The sequence below is a fragment of the Lampris incognitus genome, chromosome 6, assembly GCF_029633865.1.
Source record: "Lampris incognitus isolate fLamInc1 chromosome 6, fLamInc1.hap2, whole genome shotgun sequence".
Lineage (NCBI taxonomy): Eukaryota > Metazoa > Chordata > Actinopteri > Lampriformes > Lampridae > Lampris > Lampris incognitus.
Window position 1 is genome coordinate 28937372 of NC_079216.1, and position 17264 is coordinate 28954635.

The following is a 17264-nucleotide window of genomic DNA, read 5'->3' on the forward strand; positions in this document are numbered from 1 at the left end:
GCAGCAATGGTAATGTTGGTTTTGGTGTCATTTCTCTAATGACTGCCAATGAATGACATTTTGGTTCTGTCTCTTTTGGAAAAAAACAAAAACAAAAACAAAGCACAACACATGGTGATGCTCATGTGCAGTCTTACCTTGGCTTTCTTTCCCACAGTATAAACACAATATTGTTACTGATACCCTCTGCGTGTGTGCATATGTGTAGTTTGTGTGTGTTACCCAGGCCAGCTGTATTGCCATTTACCACTTGGCTGAGCGTTCGAGGGCAGGCACAGAGAAACTGTCTGTAGAAGGAATACAAACAGTATTTTTAGCCTCCACTGTGGATCATGGAGAAAAAAACTAGGCATGCGGTGGACGTTTAGTATTTTCATGTCAAAATCTTGCTAAAATGTAATGCATCTATTCAGATATTCCCTTTTGGGGTGGCACGGTGGTGCAGTGGTTAACGTGGTTGCCTCAAAGCAATAAGGTCCTGGGTTCGAGCCTCAGAGTAGTCCAACCTTGGGGGTCGTCCCGGGTTATCCTCTGTGTGGAGTTAGTTTGCATGTTCTCCCCATGTCTGCATGGGTTTCCTCCGGAGGCTCCGGTTTCCTCCCACAGTCCAAAGACATGTAGGTCAGGTGAATCGGCTGTACTAAATTGTCCCTAGGTGTGAATGTGTGTGTGTCTTTGGGCCCTGTGATAGCCTGGCGGCCTGTCCATGGTGTCTCCCTGCCTGCCGTGCAATAAATGCTGGGATAGGCTCCAGCATCCCCGTGACCCTGAAAGCAGGATAAGCAGTTTGGATAATGGGTGGATGGATGGACTTTTGGATAACAGAAGTTACACTGAATCTACCTGAGTCATGAGGATGTCATGACACACACACACACACACACACACACACACACACAGTTCTCTTGTGAAATGTGGAGGAAAGTTAACATGCTGTGAGTTACAGGTCATCATTATGCTTTAAATTGGATTTTTTATCACTTATGGCGTGTGGCTTTCAGAACTTTTATTATCTCGAGTAATACCCTGCGTATTTGTACATGACTTTTGTATCACTGAGAAGTTGCTTAAATATGTCAGTTGGCCAATGGGCATATCGTCTGTCTGTCACGTGGACTTTTATGACCACAACATCAGATTGGCCTGGTGGTTTTCATAGGAAGTAACATGAAAAATCCAGTGCCTCTGTATCAACGTTGGGTCATTATTGTTTGGTTGTTTTTTTTTACCCTTTTTTTTATTCCCAACATGGACAATTAGTACAATAGAAGCAAAAAGACACAACACCTGTCTGCTTTTGTGTGTATGCATGTGTGTTTGTGTGTGTGAGGACATGTCTTCTGATGTATGTGTTTGGCTTAAAAACGTCCCTTGTAGTTAGTTACAAATCTGAGTTCTTTTGTGAGCTTCCCTCATGGCTGTTTTTTAGTCCACTCACCACTAATTTGCTGCCTTAGCAACCCTGTCGTCATGGAAATTAACAAGGCAGACCTGCAAGGCGTTCCAGGAAACAAACGCTTGTCACTGCGACGACCTCCCCCCAGCCTCTTGCCAGACCTGACAGCCGATCCCAGAGTCACTGATGCATATTTTGGCTGCTGCGTGTGTGTGTATGTGTGTGTGTATGTGTGTGTTGGTGGCTCTGAGTTGGCAAGTAACGTCTGGAGACTCACAGAGGAGCGAACCGAGATCAAAATACAGCCAAAGTAACTTTTAACCCCTGGATGCACAACACTTACTGTATGTACACACGCGTATTCACACAATTGCATGCACACAGAAAACTCTCGCGCAAAGTGTACTTTCTAGAGTCGTTTAGTCTAGTATTTCTCTTCCTTGTTTGTCTCTCTCTCTGTCTGCCCCCATCAGCTGCATGACTGAGACCTTTCCCGGCTCTCTTTTCTTTCTTGGCTGGACTGTCCAGTGGGCCAGCACTTACAAAAGTGGATATCCCTGAATGACTGGATGACTGACTGACTGACCACATTTTGAGTAACTGACTGACTGATCATGTTTAACATGATTGGACCACTGGATCAGGTGACCAACAACATCACTAAAGTTATACAACTGGTTGGCTGAGTGCTGAGAGGCATGAGAGAGAGCACACAGTTAAAGCACCCCACATGGGGCGTCCGGGTGGTGTGGCAGTCTATTCTGTTACCTACCAACACGGGGATCTGCGGTTCGAATCCCCATGTTATCTCCAGCTTGGTCAGGCGTCCCTACAGACACAATTGGCTATGTCTGTGGGTGGGAAGCCGGATGTGGGTATGTGTCGCTGCACTAGTGCCTCCTCTGGTCAGTCGGGGCGCCTGTTCAGAGAGGAGGGGGAACTGGAGGGAATAGCGTGATCCTCCCATGCGCTACGTCCCCCTGGTGAAACTCTTTACTGTCAGGTGAAAAGAAGCAGCTGGCAACTTCACATGTACCGGAGGAGGCAGCCCTCCCCTGATCAGCAGAGGGGCTGGAGCAGCGACCGGGTTGGCTCAGAAGAGTGGGGTAATTGGCCAAGTACAATTGAGAGGGAAAAAAAAGGGGGGGGGGTAACAACCACTCTGACAAAACACTCACTGGTGAATTCACAAAAGGATTGCGTTGCTTTTGCGGCAGCTAAACCTGCACAAATAAGACAAACAGACAGCGTATAATTCTCAAAGCTCCTGCAAAGGGTGAAATGCACCCCTAACTGTGCTGCCAAGCAAATAATGTCTCGGTGCTCTGGTATTTAAGTTAGGTAATAAACATACACTTGGCGCAAATTTGGCCCCTTTCTATGCATATGAGCCTAATAGCAAAAACAAGTCCAATTCACAAATAGCCACATGCAGTTTGAGTGAGAATTATTGGCGTCTTCAGAGAGTTGTTGGTAACTGACGCCCAGACTTTCCAGTGAACATGGCAGCAGTGATTGTTGTGAGGCGACGGCATCATCATGCAAGGCGTGCTCGTGAGTGGATATTTCAGTGCCCTACTTAGCTTGCTGCCACTGCGACCCGACCCTGGAGGAGCAGCTGATAACGAGATGAGATGATGAGATGAATATCACTTAGTGATTAGATTTTTTTTTTTTTGGAGTTTTCTCCCTTTTCTTCCCAATTGTACCCGGCCAATTACCCCACTCTTCTGAGCCATCCCGGTCACTGCTCCACCCCCTCTGCTGATCTGGGGAGGCCTGCAGACTACCACATGCCTCCTCTGATACATGTGGAGTCGCCAGCCGCTTCTTTTCACCTGAAAGTGAGGAGTTTCGCCAGGGGGATGAAGCGCATGGGGGGATCACGCTATTCTCCCCAGTTCCCCCTCCCCCCCAAACAGGTGCCCCGACCGACCAGAGGAGGCGCTAGTGCAGCGATCAGGACACATACCCACGTCTGGCTTCCCACCCACAGACACAGCCAATTGTCTCTGTAAGGACACCCAACCAAGCCGGCGGTTAAACAGAGATTCAAACCGGCGATCCCTGTGTTGGTAGGCAACGGAATAGACTGTCACACCACCCGGACGCCCCTCAGTGATTTAACCGAGACCGAAATCATTCGCAAATACAGGTTGCCAGGTCTAACAACTCTCGCTATGCTACTGTGTTTTTGGCACAAAGCCACCATTTATACTTTGCCACATGGATAATTGCAGTCAGCTGCAAATCTTTATGGGCATGTTTGTGCTGTAATGTAATTGGCGCAACATCTTTTGTGAATCGGACCTTGGGGATGGGGCAGATAGAGGTTGCAAGTGCTGGGCAATTCATGTTGCCATCAGCGGCTGCAATCCATTCATTTTGAATTTGCCTGTCAATACAGAGTGAGTCTTAGAAAAACGAGAGACATCTGCAGATAGAAACAGATGAAGGGGGGGGTAACAGAATAGGTAATTAAATTAAGTTCTCTTTCAAATCAAACATCCCAAGATATGAGTGGAAAGTATTGTTGTTGCAACTGCATTCATAACCTTTTTATGTTTTTACTTGAATGTAGCTTAACCATGTCACGTGATATGCTACTTCAGGACACTTTAACAACACATGTTAGTGGAGAACTGCAGTGAACATTTAACATCCAGGAATTCACAATATAGACACTGCCACTGACTCGCCCTGTCACACATTAGCCACAATTTCAAACATTGACCAAACACGGTCCAGCCCTAAACTAGGTTTCGATCTGGTCTTGTTTTATGTCCTCCTCTCTGCATCTTTGACCTCCTCTCTCCTGCACCTGTCTTAGCCCTCTGTCTGACCTCCTCTCATTTCTCTCCCTCTCCCCCACCCTGAGACATACAGTGTGTCGTTTATGATCTTGCTGTTGCTGCTGCTCACTTACTTCTAGATTACGATGGGCTCGCTCTCTCTCTTTCTCTCTCTTTCTCTCTCTTTCTCTCTCTCTCGCTCTCTCGCTCTCTCGCTATAAATATACACCAGACTCTGCAACTTCCTCTCCTACCCTCTCCCCCTTAGTCCTCCTCTCTTTCTCCACCAACCATCAATTATCAACCTTTTCTATCCAACCACTACGCCCACACACACACACACACACACACACACACACACACACACACACACACACACACACACACACACACACACCTTATGTTGGAGGAAGTTTTGGGTTAATTAACGTGCTAATTGTGTGAGAAGCGAGTGCAGATTAATTATGAAATTGAGGCAGATTATTTTTAAGCACTTGCCCAGTTCTTAATATTTCATTTCTGGCAAATACCCCTGCAACAAAGAGGCAAGGACGTAATGGAGGAAGGGAAAGGGTCTGGGAGTTGGGGAATTGAGGGGGTGGGGGGGCAATGGTGGTAAGAAAAAAGGGAGAGCTCAGAAAAGAGCTTTTTTATCATTTCCTCATTATTGCTTTCACCTAATGGTTTGCGTCTGTCTGTCGTTTCTCATGTATTTCTAGTTCTGTTTCACTCTCTTGGCCTGCTTCTCTTTGCCTGCCTGTCCTTCTCCATCATTTTCTCCTCTGTCTCGCTGGTTTGCTCAGTCCACTTCAAATTCACTGGTTTGATTTATGAAAAACAAAGAAAGAAAAGCAAGAATAGGGAGCACTGCTGGGATGCACAAAGGTTAAAGTATCACTGACAGAAAGGTGCTCTTTGGTAATGGGGTTATCAGTAGAATGACAACAGCAGGAGGACCATGACACTCTTGCTTTTATTATTGTGGTAGGCATCTATTTAACATTAAGAAGACCTCTGATGGGGGCGTCCGGATAGCGTGGCGGTCTATTCTGTTACCTACCAACACCGAGATCGCTGGTTCGAATCCCCGTGTTACCTCCAGCTTGGTCGGGCATCCCTAGAGACACAATTGGCTGTGTCTGTGGGTGGGAAGCCGGATGTTGGTATGTGTCCTGGTCGCTGCACTAGCACCTCCAATGGTCAGTAAGGGTGCCTGTTTAGGGGGGAGGGGGAACTTGGGGGAATAGGGTAATCCTCCCACGCGCTACGTCCCCCTGGCAGAACTCCTCACTTACAGGTGAAAAGAAGCGGCTGGCAACTCCACATGTATCAGAGGAGGCATGTGGTAGTTTGCAGCCCTCCCCGGATCAGCAGAGGGGGTGGAGCAGCGACCTGGACAGCTTGGAAAAATGGGGCAATTGGCTGGATACAATTAGGGAAAAAAGGGGGGAAAATTCCAAAAACGTAAAAAAAAAGAAGAAGCTTTTATTATTGTGGCAGGGCTCTATTTAACAATAAGAAGACCTCTGATGCTTTTCAGCCTTAATCCGTCACGAATGCATCTCCTCGAAACAGGGCCGAGTCTATTTTTCTAGTTTTGAGTTTATTCTGACATTTATTCTGGATTTTTCTGTACTGTGGCATGGTTAGTGGTTGTTAAAAACAGTTTGCACAAATGCTGAGTTGTGTAACAACAGAAATCGAGGCTTTTCCAGTGGTGGTGTCTTTACCCAGTTTCCTGATTAGCTATGACAATGTACTCAGTCAATGCTCCTGCTGGCCTTGGGCCGAACACGACACTCGGATTAATTAGAGCTCTAGGTGGCCAATGCCCAGTTCTACCAGCGGAGACCAGGGGCGAGAGAGTAAGACACACAATGAGAGTGAGAGAGGAGGTATAGAAACAGCTAGAAGGGGGAAGAAGGTTGTCTGTAGCAAATGGCTGAAAGATTTGAATTCCCCCCCTCAGTTTGGTTTCTCTTGTGGGTGGATTGTACATTCAAGGGTTAACTGCTTTAGTTACTATTGACACAGTTCTCTGAGTGCCCAACTCCAACCAGTTTTGCAACCACCAGGAAATGCCTAATCGATGAATCCACATCACACATCTGCTGGCACGTTGGCACTGTTAACATTTCACATTCTCAACATATTTTTTCTCTCACTAGCCTGTGCATCCACATAAACACACAGACATACATAGCCCCAGTCCATCTCTCCCACACACTGAGGAGGGAGAGAGGAGTGGAGTAATCCATTTTTGCCTGGGGTTAGTAGCTTGGCCTTCGAGAATTGTGTGTGTATGTGATCCCTTCTACTCAAATGTACATCACACACCTTAAATCATGCATTCTTATGAGTGTGTGTGTGTGTGTGTGTGTGTGTGTGTGTGTGTGTGTGTGTGTGTGTGTGTGTGTGTGTGTGTGTGTGTGTGTGTGTGTGTGTGTGTGTGTGTCTGTGTGTGTGTGTGTGTCTGTGTGTGTGTGTGTGTGTATATATATACACATACATATTTATATATATATATATAAACACACATACATACATATATACACTCACCGGCCACTTTATTAGGCACATCTGTCCAACTGCTCGTTAACGCAAATTTCTAATCAGCCAATCACATGGCAACAACTCAATGCATTTAGGCATGTAGACATGGTCAAGACGATCTGCTGCAGTTCAAACTGAGCATCAGAATGGGGAAGAAAGGTGATTTAAGTGACTTTGAACGTGGCATGGTTGTTGGTGCCAGACGGGCTGGTCTGAGTATTTCAGAAACTGCTGATCTACTGGGATTTTCACGCACAACCATCTCTAGGGTTTACAGAGAATGGTCCGAAAAAGAGAAAATGTCCAGTGAGCGGCAGTTCTGTGGGCGAAAATGCCTTGTTGATGCCAGAGGTCAGAGGAGAATGGCCAGACTGGTTCGAGCTGATAGAAAGGCAACAGTAACTCAAATAACCACTCATTACAACCGAGGTATGCAGAAGAGCATCTCTGAACGCACAACACGTCGAACCTTGAGGCGGATGGGCTACAGCAGCAGAAGATCACACCGGGTGCCACTCCTGTCAGCTAAGAACAAGAAACTGAGGCTACAATTCGCACAGGCTCACCAAAATTGGACAATAGAAGATTGGAGAAACGTTGCCTGGTCTGATGAGTCTCGATTTCTGCTGCGACATTCGGATGGTAGGGTCAGAATTTGGCGTCAACAACATGAAAGCATGGATCCATCCTGCCTTGTATCAACGGCTCAGGCTGGTGGTGGTGGTGTAATGGTGTGGGGGATATTTTCTTGGCACACTTTGGGCCCCTTAGTACCAATTGAGCATCGTGTCAACGCCACAGCCTACCTGAGTATTGTTGCTGACCATGTCCATCTCTTTATGACCACAGTGTTCCCATCTTCTGATGGCTACTTCCAGCAGGATAATGTGCCATGTCATAAAGCTCGAATCATCTCAGACTGGTTTCTTGAACATGACAATGAGTTCACTGTACTCAAATGGCCTCCACAGTCACCAGATCTCAATCCAATAGAGCACCTTTGGGATGTGGTGGACCGCGAGATTCGCATCATGGATGTGCAGCCGACAAATCTGCAGCAACTGCGTGATGCTATCATGTCCATATGGACCAAACTCTCTGAGGAATGTTTCTAGTACCTTGTTGAATCTATGCCACGAAGGATTAAGGCAGTTCTGAAGGCAAAAGGGGGTCCAACCCGGTACTAGCAAGGTGTACCTAATAAAGTGGCCAGTGAGTGTACATACATATAGTATAAAAAATATATTTAAATATGGTTATATACGTGTTACCAACATGTGTGTATTATTACATTGTATAATGACAATAAAACTCAGGCAAAGTGAAATCCACAGGGTGTAATATCAAATAGTGCTCTATTGTGAGGAATTTGTGAGCCATTTTCTCCTGGTATCACTTTACAAACAAAGAAGAAAATTTTCTATGTGACTATGAATTTATATCCTCTCAGTACCCCCTCCACACACACACACACACACACACACGAAAAAATAAATTTCATTGGTTTTCCATTATCATTGAGTCTAAGCTCCTATTTCTGACAGAAACCCCACTGCTAATTTGTAGGGGGTCTGTGTGTGTTTTTCTTCGTGTGTGTACATATGGGTTTGTATCTTTGTGTGTTTGTGTGTGTGTGTGTGTGTGTGTGTGTGTGTGTGTGTGTGTCTGTGTCTGTGTCTGTGTCTGTGTACTGGTGTGTAATCACCGTGCTGTGTGCATTCAGAGTCATCTTGGCCCCGACACTGCTGAGCACAGGGGAGAGGGGCACACTGCATGGGGGAGTCGAGTGAAGGAGCATTGCAAGACAGAAGAGGAAGAAAATGGAGAGATGAGGAGAGAATGCAGGCATTTATTTATTTGTTTGGCTGGGCACAGTGATGTCATGGGAGGAGCAGGGGGCAGGAGAGGTCAGAGGGGAAAAAAGGGGGGAGAGGGAGCAGAAGGTCATAAGAGGCTTCAGAAAAAACGGGAATGACAGGAAACTGTTGGAATTGAACAGATTTTTACCTCAGTTTTTCCACAGGCTGCACGTATGGTGATGCAGTCAGACCACTCAGCAATATCTGCACATAAGCTATACCCGTCAGTATTGAATATCTGCACACAAGGTATACCCGTCAGTATTGAACGGCTATTCACCACTTTATACCAAACACACAATATGTAAATCAATATTTATTTTTGTTTTTGTTTTTTGTTTTGTGGATTTCTCCCCCCCTTTTTCTCCCCAATTGCACTTGGCCAATTACCCCACACTTCCAAGCCATCCCGGTCGCTGCTCCAGCCCCTCTGCCGATCCGGGGAGGGCTGCAGACTACCACATGCCTCCTCCGATACACGTGGAGTCCCCAGCCGCTTCTTTTCACCTGACAGTGAGGAGTTTCACAAGGGGGATGAAGCGCGTGGGAGGATCACGCTATTCCCCCCAGTTCCCCCTCCCCTCCGAACAGGTGCCCCGACCAACCAGAGGTGGCGCTAGTGCAGTGACCAGGACACACATAGCCACATCTGGCTTCCCACCTGCAGACACAGCCAGTTGTGTCTGTAGGGATGCCCGACCAAGCCGGAGGTAACAGGGGGATTTGAACCGGCAAAACCGTCAAAATTTGGTGATAGATGTACCAAAAGATGGAGATTATCAGTGGAAACCTGCAAAGGGAAAATAATGTTATAACTTTATTTATACGACAAAACACATTTCAACATTTTTTTATGTGCTTTGTGAAGCCAATTGAAAAATAAACATCATATTCATAGCTGTTACATTCACACCCAAAGCTTGTGTTTAACTCTAATTAAACTTCTACATCACGGAGGCTCTTGTGTGGATTTTTGGATTGAATATAAGCAGAATTGGCACCCACACAGACACACTAACACGCACAAGCACAGACACACAGTGAATCAGGCACAGACACCTGTCTTTACCCAACAGCATCACACCTACTGGAGATTTGGGGGTGGGGGGGTGAGGGTCTTCATGGTATGCAGCTGCACAGCAGAAAACAATAAAGCCTGCCAAAAACTGCTGTGGTACAGTCCTGGGAGACATAGGCACACACACACACATCCAAACACACACATATTCTCACACACACACATCCACAGATTTAACAAGGAGCAGAGAGGAAAAGACGGAATACAAAGAGAGTTGGTGTAAATAGAGTCGTACTGTGATAACTGACAGCTATTTCTAAAGCAGACTTAGGAGGACAAACGATCATTAATGTGGATAACTACATGAACGTGTATTAGGAATTGGCGGCACGGTGGCACAGTGGTTAGCGCGGTGGCCTCAAAGCAAGAAGGTCCTGGGTTCGAGCCCTCCCACAGTCCAAAGACATGTAGGTCAGGTGAATCGGCCATACTAAATTGTCCTGTGGTGTGGTGTGGGGGGGGGGGGAGTCTGTGATGGCCTGGTGGCCTGTCTAGGGTGTCCTTGCCGCCCAGTGACTGCTGGGATAGGCTCCAGCATCCTGAGAGCAGGATAAGTGGTTTGGATAATGGATGGATGTATAACGAACTGACTTTAGAATAATTTTTTCAAGTCCAGTTTTTTCTTGTTCAAGTTGGGATGTTTGTGCAAATCTTCAATCTTTGTGTGTGCTTGTGTTGTGTATGTCTTTGTGCATGTGCATCTAGAGAGCCTTGGTGCTGGATGCGTGCTGTGTTCAGTGTGTGGGTAGATGCATTCAGAGCCGAAGTGAAAAGGGGAAACGAGCGCGTTCGTTTCAATACACGCCCATGCGCTCCAACACACCGACTTTTCTTCTGACCAGCTCACATTCACCTACATTGCAGCTCCTGCTACACACACATGTCCGCATGCATGCAAGCACACAACACAAATGCACCCATAAACATACAGTCTGTGACAGCATGTTCTAAGGGTCCTGCGTGCAGCCACTAATGCCTTGCTAATCACCTCAGTCTAGATTTCACGGCATGAGATTTCTCTTCTCGGATCCACACATATGCGCGCGCGCGCACACACACACACACACACACACACACACACACACATGCACACACACTCTCAGCATGCTGTGTCTCCCCTCTCCATCGGCTCTAATCAGGGACAAGGCTCCAATTAGCATACTGAATTTAACCTCTCGCTTTCATCTGCCACGAAACTGCTCACTGCTCCTCTCTTTCCCCCTCCACCTCCCTATCTTTACCTCGCTGACTCTGCCTTCCACCTCTTTTCTGTGTGCCTCTCTTTCCATATCTGTCTTTGTTACAGTCTGTCATACACATGTTTTCTCTCTTTCGTCATGCTGTCTGTCCCTGCTTTCATGTAGACTCTGGTCCCCTTATTCCGTTTCTGAGGCTTTTTACACAGCCTCTGCAAGCACCAGTAAGCCAGCTCAGCGTCCTGTGTAAAAGGTACGGACACAGAATGGGGTGGGTGGGGGTGGGGGGGGTCGTTGTAGTTCTGGCGCTAAGCCGACAGTGGAGGTGGTCACAAAGCTGAACTGATGTCTGTGTAAACGGGACAGCCAACGCTGTTGTGTTACACGTCGCGACGCCTCTGCTTCCAGAAAGCCGGCATGCGATGTGAAGTCACACACTGGGACACAATCATGCCGGCGTAAAGGACGGGGCTTCAGTACAGCAGTATTGCAGGATCTCTGTGTAAAAACGTTATCTCTCGGGGGTGTCCGGGTAGTGTAGTGGTCTATCCCGTTGCCTACCAACACGGGGATCGCCGGTTCGAATCCCTGTGCTACCTTCAGCTTGGTTGGGCATCCCTACAGACACAATTGGCTGTGTCTGCGGGTGGGAAGCCAGATGTGGGTATGTGTCTTGGTCGCTGCACTAGCGCCTCCTCTGGTCGGTCGGGGCGCCTGTTCGGGGGGGGAGGGGGGAATAGCGTGATCCTCCCACGCACTGCATCCCCCTGGTGAAACTCCTCACTGTCAGGTGAAAAGAAGAAGCTGGTGACACATGTATTGGAGGAGACATGTGGTAGTCTGCAGCCCTCCCCAGATCGGCAGAGGGGGAGGAGCAGCGACCGGGACAGCCCGGAAGAGTGGGGTAATTGGCCGGATACAATTGGGGAGAAAATGGGGGGGAAAGATCCAAAAAAAAAAAAAGGAAAAAAAACGCTATCTCTCTCCTTGTCTCGCACATTTATGTGTGCACCCATTCATTTCCATCAATATTTTCTACCCCCCGCCCCATGTTTTACCCCTTCCTGTCTTTCCTCTCTCCGTTTGATGTTTTCTCCCTGCCACACCCCCGCCTCACCCCTGTGCTTTCCATCCATTTCTCTTTGTTTGGGCAATTAGCAGTGTCAGTACGGAAACCAGCTCAGCTTTTTCTCCTTGCCATCCTTCCTCTCTCCATTCACACTATTACTAATCCTGCCTTCTCTCCTCCCCTCCCCTCCACCCCCACCTGCCTATTGGATGGCCCTGTAGGAGAGCCCGCCCGGCTGCAAGGTTTGTCCCCCTCCTGTCTCCGTAGCTTGCACTATGAGCGGGCAGCTCCACGCTTGTCTGACTGCCTGCACATCAGCATTTCATCCCCTATCAACATGATCCCCTGTATGGAGAGATAGATTAAAAAGAATATACAGATGCATATATAGATGGAGCACCTAAGATGTAGCTTGCTTATTAACAGCAGTTTGTGAGACCAGAATTGCACAACCATTTGAAAAGAGGAAATGAGTAGAAGAAAACTTTTAGCCCCAAACACAGGGTACAAACTATATATTGTTGTTTAGACTAGTTTGAAATATTTTCATCAGTAAACTCTTTTAAAGAGCTCCCTAAAATCCATTTTATTTTGTATTACTCCAAGAAACAATGGGATTTAGTAGACTTGTTGACAAGCTTACATTTTTCCTTGTACCCTTAGCTTCTTGCAACACTGTTCATCCTACCTTGACTCCTCATTCACCTCAGTCCCAGTTGCAAGCTGCATGCTTCATCCTGTCCCTCACCCCCAAACACCCTACACCCAGCCATGCCACACACACAGACACACTCACACACACCTCACAGCAACTACACACACACACACACTCACACACCTCACAGCAACCACACACACACACACACACACACAAACACATCTCACAGCAACCACACACATACACACACACACCTCACAGCAACCACACACACACACACACACACACACCTCACAGCAACCACACACACACACACACACACACACACACACGCACACACCTCACAGCAACCACACACATACACACGCACACACACCTCACAGCAACCACACACACACGCACACACACCTCACAGCAACCACACACACACACACACACACACACACACAAAAGCCTTGGAGGTATGGCCACTCACCTGGATCTAAGTACTCCCAGTGCAGAATAGTAGCTAATGATGTGTCCCCAGCATGAGCTTTACTTAACTATTCATGTCACTGAACTATGGTTTCGTTAGCTAGCTTTTTCCTGTTCACATTCTTCAAGGATTTGATTGGCTGACTGACCTTATAGGAAATCGCAATCCCTTTCCTGGAGGATTTGGTCTGTTACGAATGGCAGCAATTTATAGGGCACAGATGCATAAGTGGGTCATTGTCCTGTTACTGTTGTATATATTTACCTGGAGGGAGCATTGACTTGGCTAGGCACCAGACCACTTTTAATGCCCTTAACTCAGAGGGTGGATTGTTGTGGTAGGTTAGACCTGAAGATTTTTTTTTTTTCTCAAGAGTTTCTACATTCTGTCTTGAAAAAAAAAGGCTGCAAAAAAAAATCATCAGATAGCACTTTCTTTTGACATGGTTGATTTGATTTTGAATTTGGGTGTAGGCCTAAAAATATTAACCACTTTGTCGGTCAGGGCGCCTGTTAGAGGGAGAGGGGGAACTGGGGGGGAATAGCGTGATCCTCCTACATGCTACGCCCCCCTGGTGAAACTCCTCACTGTCAGGTGAAAAGAAGCGGCTGGTGACTCCACATGTATCGGAGGAAGCATGTGGTAGTCTGCAGCCTTCCCTGGATGGGCAGAGGGGGTGGAGTAGAGACCAGGATGGCTCGGAAGAGTGGGGTAATTGGCCGGATACAATTGGGGAGAAAAAAGCAGGGGGGAATCCAAAAAAGAAAAAGAAGAAGAATAAGGTGGTAATATTTTAAACTATTCATAACTTTGTGGCAATGCATGATTTGCATGCTGCTAGCCCACCAAAATCAAACTGCGATTAGCTTGTCTGTAAACCTTCAGTCAAGTCTCTGCAGCGCTTGACTAGTATTGTCTGTCTACTGTCCAAGCAGCCATCCCTCGGGCTATGACTGTGCTTGTGTGTGGATGTGTGCATTTTTTCCATTTGCATCACTTCGCCCCCCTCCCCTCTCTGCCGGAGCATGTGTGTTGATAAGCAGGGTCTGGTACGGTTACATTGTGTCACTGAAGACTTAATGAGGCGAATAAGAAGCTTTTGGAGCCTATTGAGGTGGATAACGTTGAAGACAGTTTCACTTCTCAGTGAGTGGTTGCCTTTGTGCACATATGGGTCTTAGCCACCGGCTAGTGTTTATGTGTTCAGGGTGTTGCAGGGCTCTTCTGCCCGGCTGCACCTGAACCTTACCATAAGCTGCTCAGAGTCTTTGCCTCCTGTGTCCTCCACATATCTGTGCTTGCAGCGATGCTGAAGCAGAAGGAGAGTAGCTTCCTTATTGACAAAAATACAAGTTTATAAAATAGATTGCTCCAGTCTGAGCAATATTTACCTTATTGCACAACTGTGCATGACAGTTTTGATGCCATAACAGAAAATACCCATACATGGACTATGAATAGATGGCTCAGTGAAATACTAAAGGGTAATCCTTAAGTTATGCCCATCAACACTTCTCTGCTTTTAAATCAAATCTTAGACTCGGCGCTGAGTGGCTTATTGCCACATGTCAACCTCCAAGACCACCCACCGCTTTCATTTAATATGTTGGTTAATGGAAGGAAGGTGTGGAGGAAGGGAGTACTGGATTGCTCCAGGGAGGAGGAAACAAGAATGAAAGCAAGGCAGGAAGGGGGCTGGGAAGGACGAAGTGAATGGCGGTGCTGAAATAAAATGAAGGAAGTGAAGGAGAGCAGAATGAATGAATGAAGGAGTGACCAAGGGAAGGATCAAATCAATGAACGAATGAATTATTGGAAGTGAAAATTTCAGAGCCCGCTCCATGACTCATGTCCTTGCTTGCCACGGTGCTTCATGAATTCAATAAAGAAGGGAGTAGAAAGTGAAGGGAAGAGGGAAGGAAAGCAGGGAAAAAAGAGGGATGGCATGAAGAAGGGAAGGAATAATCAGGAACTGTGATGGTATGAACATGGCAACACATGACGGCACAGTCCCCCCCCCCCCCTGTCCAATGTCCCTTCATCCTGTTTTTCCCTCCCTCCCTCGCCACCTGGAGCCAGCCAGCCGTGACAGTGGCAGGAGGGAGGTAGAGAGGGTGGGAGAGGAAGGGGGAAGGGAGTGGGGAGAGGGGACCTCTGAGCGAGATGAAAGAGGGGATGGGAGGGCATGATGTAGGGATGGTTGAAGGAGAAAGAAGGGATAGAAGAAGTGCAAGATAAAGGATTTTTGTGCTGTGGATGAAATTATAGATGCGTTGATTCCAGCTCATCTTTTATGGTGTGATAAACTGGCTACCCGGCAAACTCAGGGAGGTGTGAGGTTAGGACTTTGTGTTCTTATAATCCTAGTCCATGATGCAGAAACAGTAATAACAATAAACAATGCATCATAGAAAAGGACCCAAAATGGTATTCGACTAGCATTTTCTTATTGTAAATGCAAAAATCTCTTTGCAGGCTGCAGAGGTCAATAGGCAACATTGACTAAATACTTAGAAAAAAATCTGCCCTATATTTTAAGAAATTCCTTGTGAGCTTCCATCTATTTGTCATTTTTGCTGCCCCTGTTTAGTTGGACCAAACATGATGAACACACACATCATTTGAAACACAATAAGTGCAGAATAGCTGTTTCCAGTCAGCCTAATTGACTGGACAGTTTAAAGGGTCTATGTGGAGTTTTTGACCACTAGTGGTGCTGTAGAGCACAGTAAGAAAGGCGAGTCGCCATATTGTTTATATCAAGTATTCTTCCAACACGCCCATGAGGATGCACATATGCCCCACAAGCATGGGGGCGACGTATTACAAATGAAATGGACAAAAAACACCCTTAAAGACCCCCTCCGATAGGGCGTCTGGGTAGCGTAGCGGTCTATTCCGTTGCCAACCAACACGGGGATCGCCAGTTTAAATCTCCGTGTTACCACTGGCTTGGTCAGGCGTCCCTACACAATTTGCAATGTCTGCGGGTGGGAAGCCGGATGTGTACTGGTTGGTTGGTGCACTAGTGCCTCCTCTGGTCGGTCAGAATGCCTGTTCAGGGGGGAGGGGGAACTGGGGGGGGGATAGCGTGATCCTCCCATGTGCTATGCCCCCCCCCCGGCCCTGGTGAAACTCCTCACTGTCAGGTGAAAAGAATCGGCTGGCGACTCCACATGTATGGGAGGAAGCATGTGGTTGTCTGTAGCCCTCCCCGGATCGGCAGAGGGGTGGAGCAGCGGCCGGGATGACTCGGAAGAGTGGGGTAATTGGCCAAGTACAATTGGGGAGAAAAAGGGAAAAGACCCCCTTCGATGAAAATCAAGTTATTTTTGTGTTTATTGGCATTTACAATTTTAGCATATAAAACAAGTCACATATTGAGTAATTTAACACAATAAACCCCTCACCTCCCCCACCTGACATTCCCAGATCCTCAAGGATGAATACAAATTAAAGAAATAATGAAATTACATGCAACTAAATCGAAGACAAAAAAACAAAAACAAAACAAAAAAAAAGTTCAAGAAAAATAAATAATCTTGGGCCATTCCTGACTCGAGTCAAGAGGCATCCCAGTCTGTTACACTGGATAAAGTGTCAAAGTAAGTCAGAAAAGGCATCCAGAGTTTCTTGAACTTGTCCCTGTTACCCCTTAAGGTAAATTTGATCTTGTCCAACTTGAGATAATACATAATATCCCTGATCCATCTGTCATTCGATGGAGGTCTTGAGCTATTCCAATTCAAGAGTATTAGGCACTGAGCTAGTAATGTAGTAAAGGCCACCAATTTATACATGTTAGATGGCTAGTCACGGTCTTCCGGTCTCACACCAAGTATGGCAATTAAAGGATGCGGATCAATAGTTGTACTAAAAATTTTACTTAAGGATTTAAATATTGCTGACCAAAATGTATGTAGCTCAGGGCATGTCCAGAACAAATGCAGCAAGGTAGCTGGTGCACGTGTACATCTGTCACAAGTGGGGTCGATGTTGGGGTAAATCTTGGCTAATTTAGCTTTGGTAAGGTGGACTTAAAATCAAGTTTTAACCTTGTTAACATGTCCATGTGGTGTTAGGATCATGTTACAGGGCATATCAGGAGCAAAATAAGCAGTCAGTGCCACTGCTGCGCATATCTGCTTGAAACTGCAGTGTACCAAGGACAGACAAAAAAACAGCCTG

General features: G+C 46.7%; 1 protein-coding gene across 5 annotated transcripts in view; it reads left to right on the top strand.

Annotated features, from left to right (window-relative positions):
* znf423 (zinc finger protein 423) overlaps positions 1 to 17264 on the top strand; it is a 291640-nt gene that overhangs the window by 139810 nt on the left and 134566 nt on the right. The window contains exon 19 of one of the 5 annotated variants that reach the window (XM_056282733.1): positions 8465 to 8498. The exons of the other annotated variants lie outside the window; for them this stretch is intronic. Coding sequence (XP_056138708.1) covers positions 8465 to 8490 — 26 coding nt within the window. The 3' untranslated portion in view covers positions 8491 to 8498. Of the gene's footprint in view, positions 1 to 8464; positions 8499 to 17264 lie in introns of those variants that run through there. 5 annotated transcript variants of the gene reach the window in all.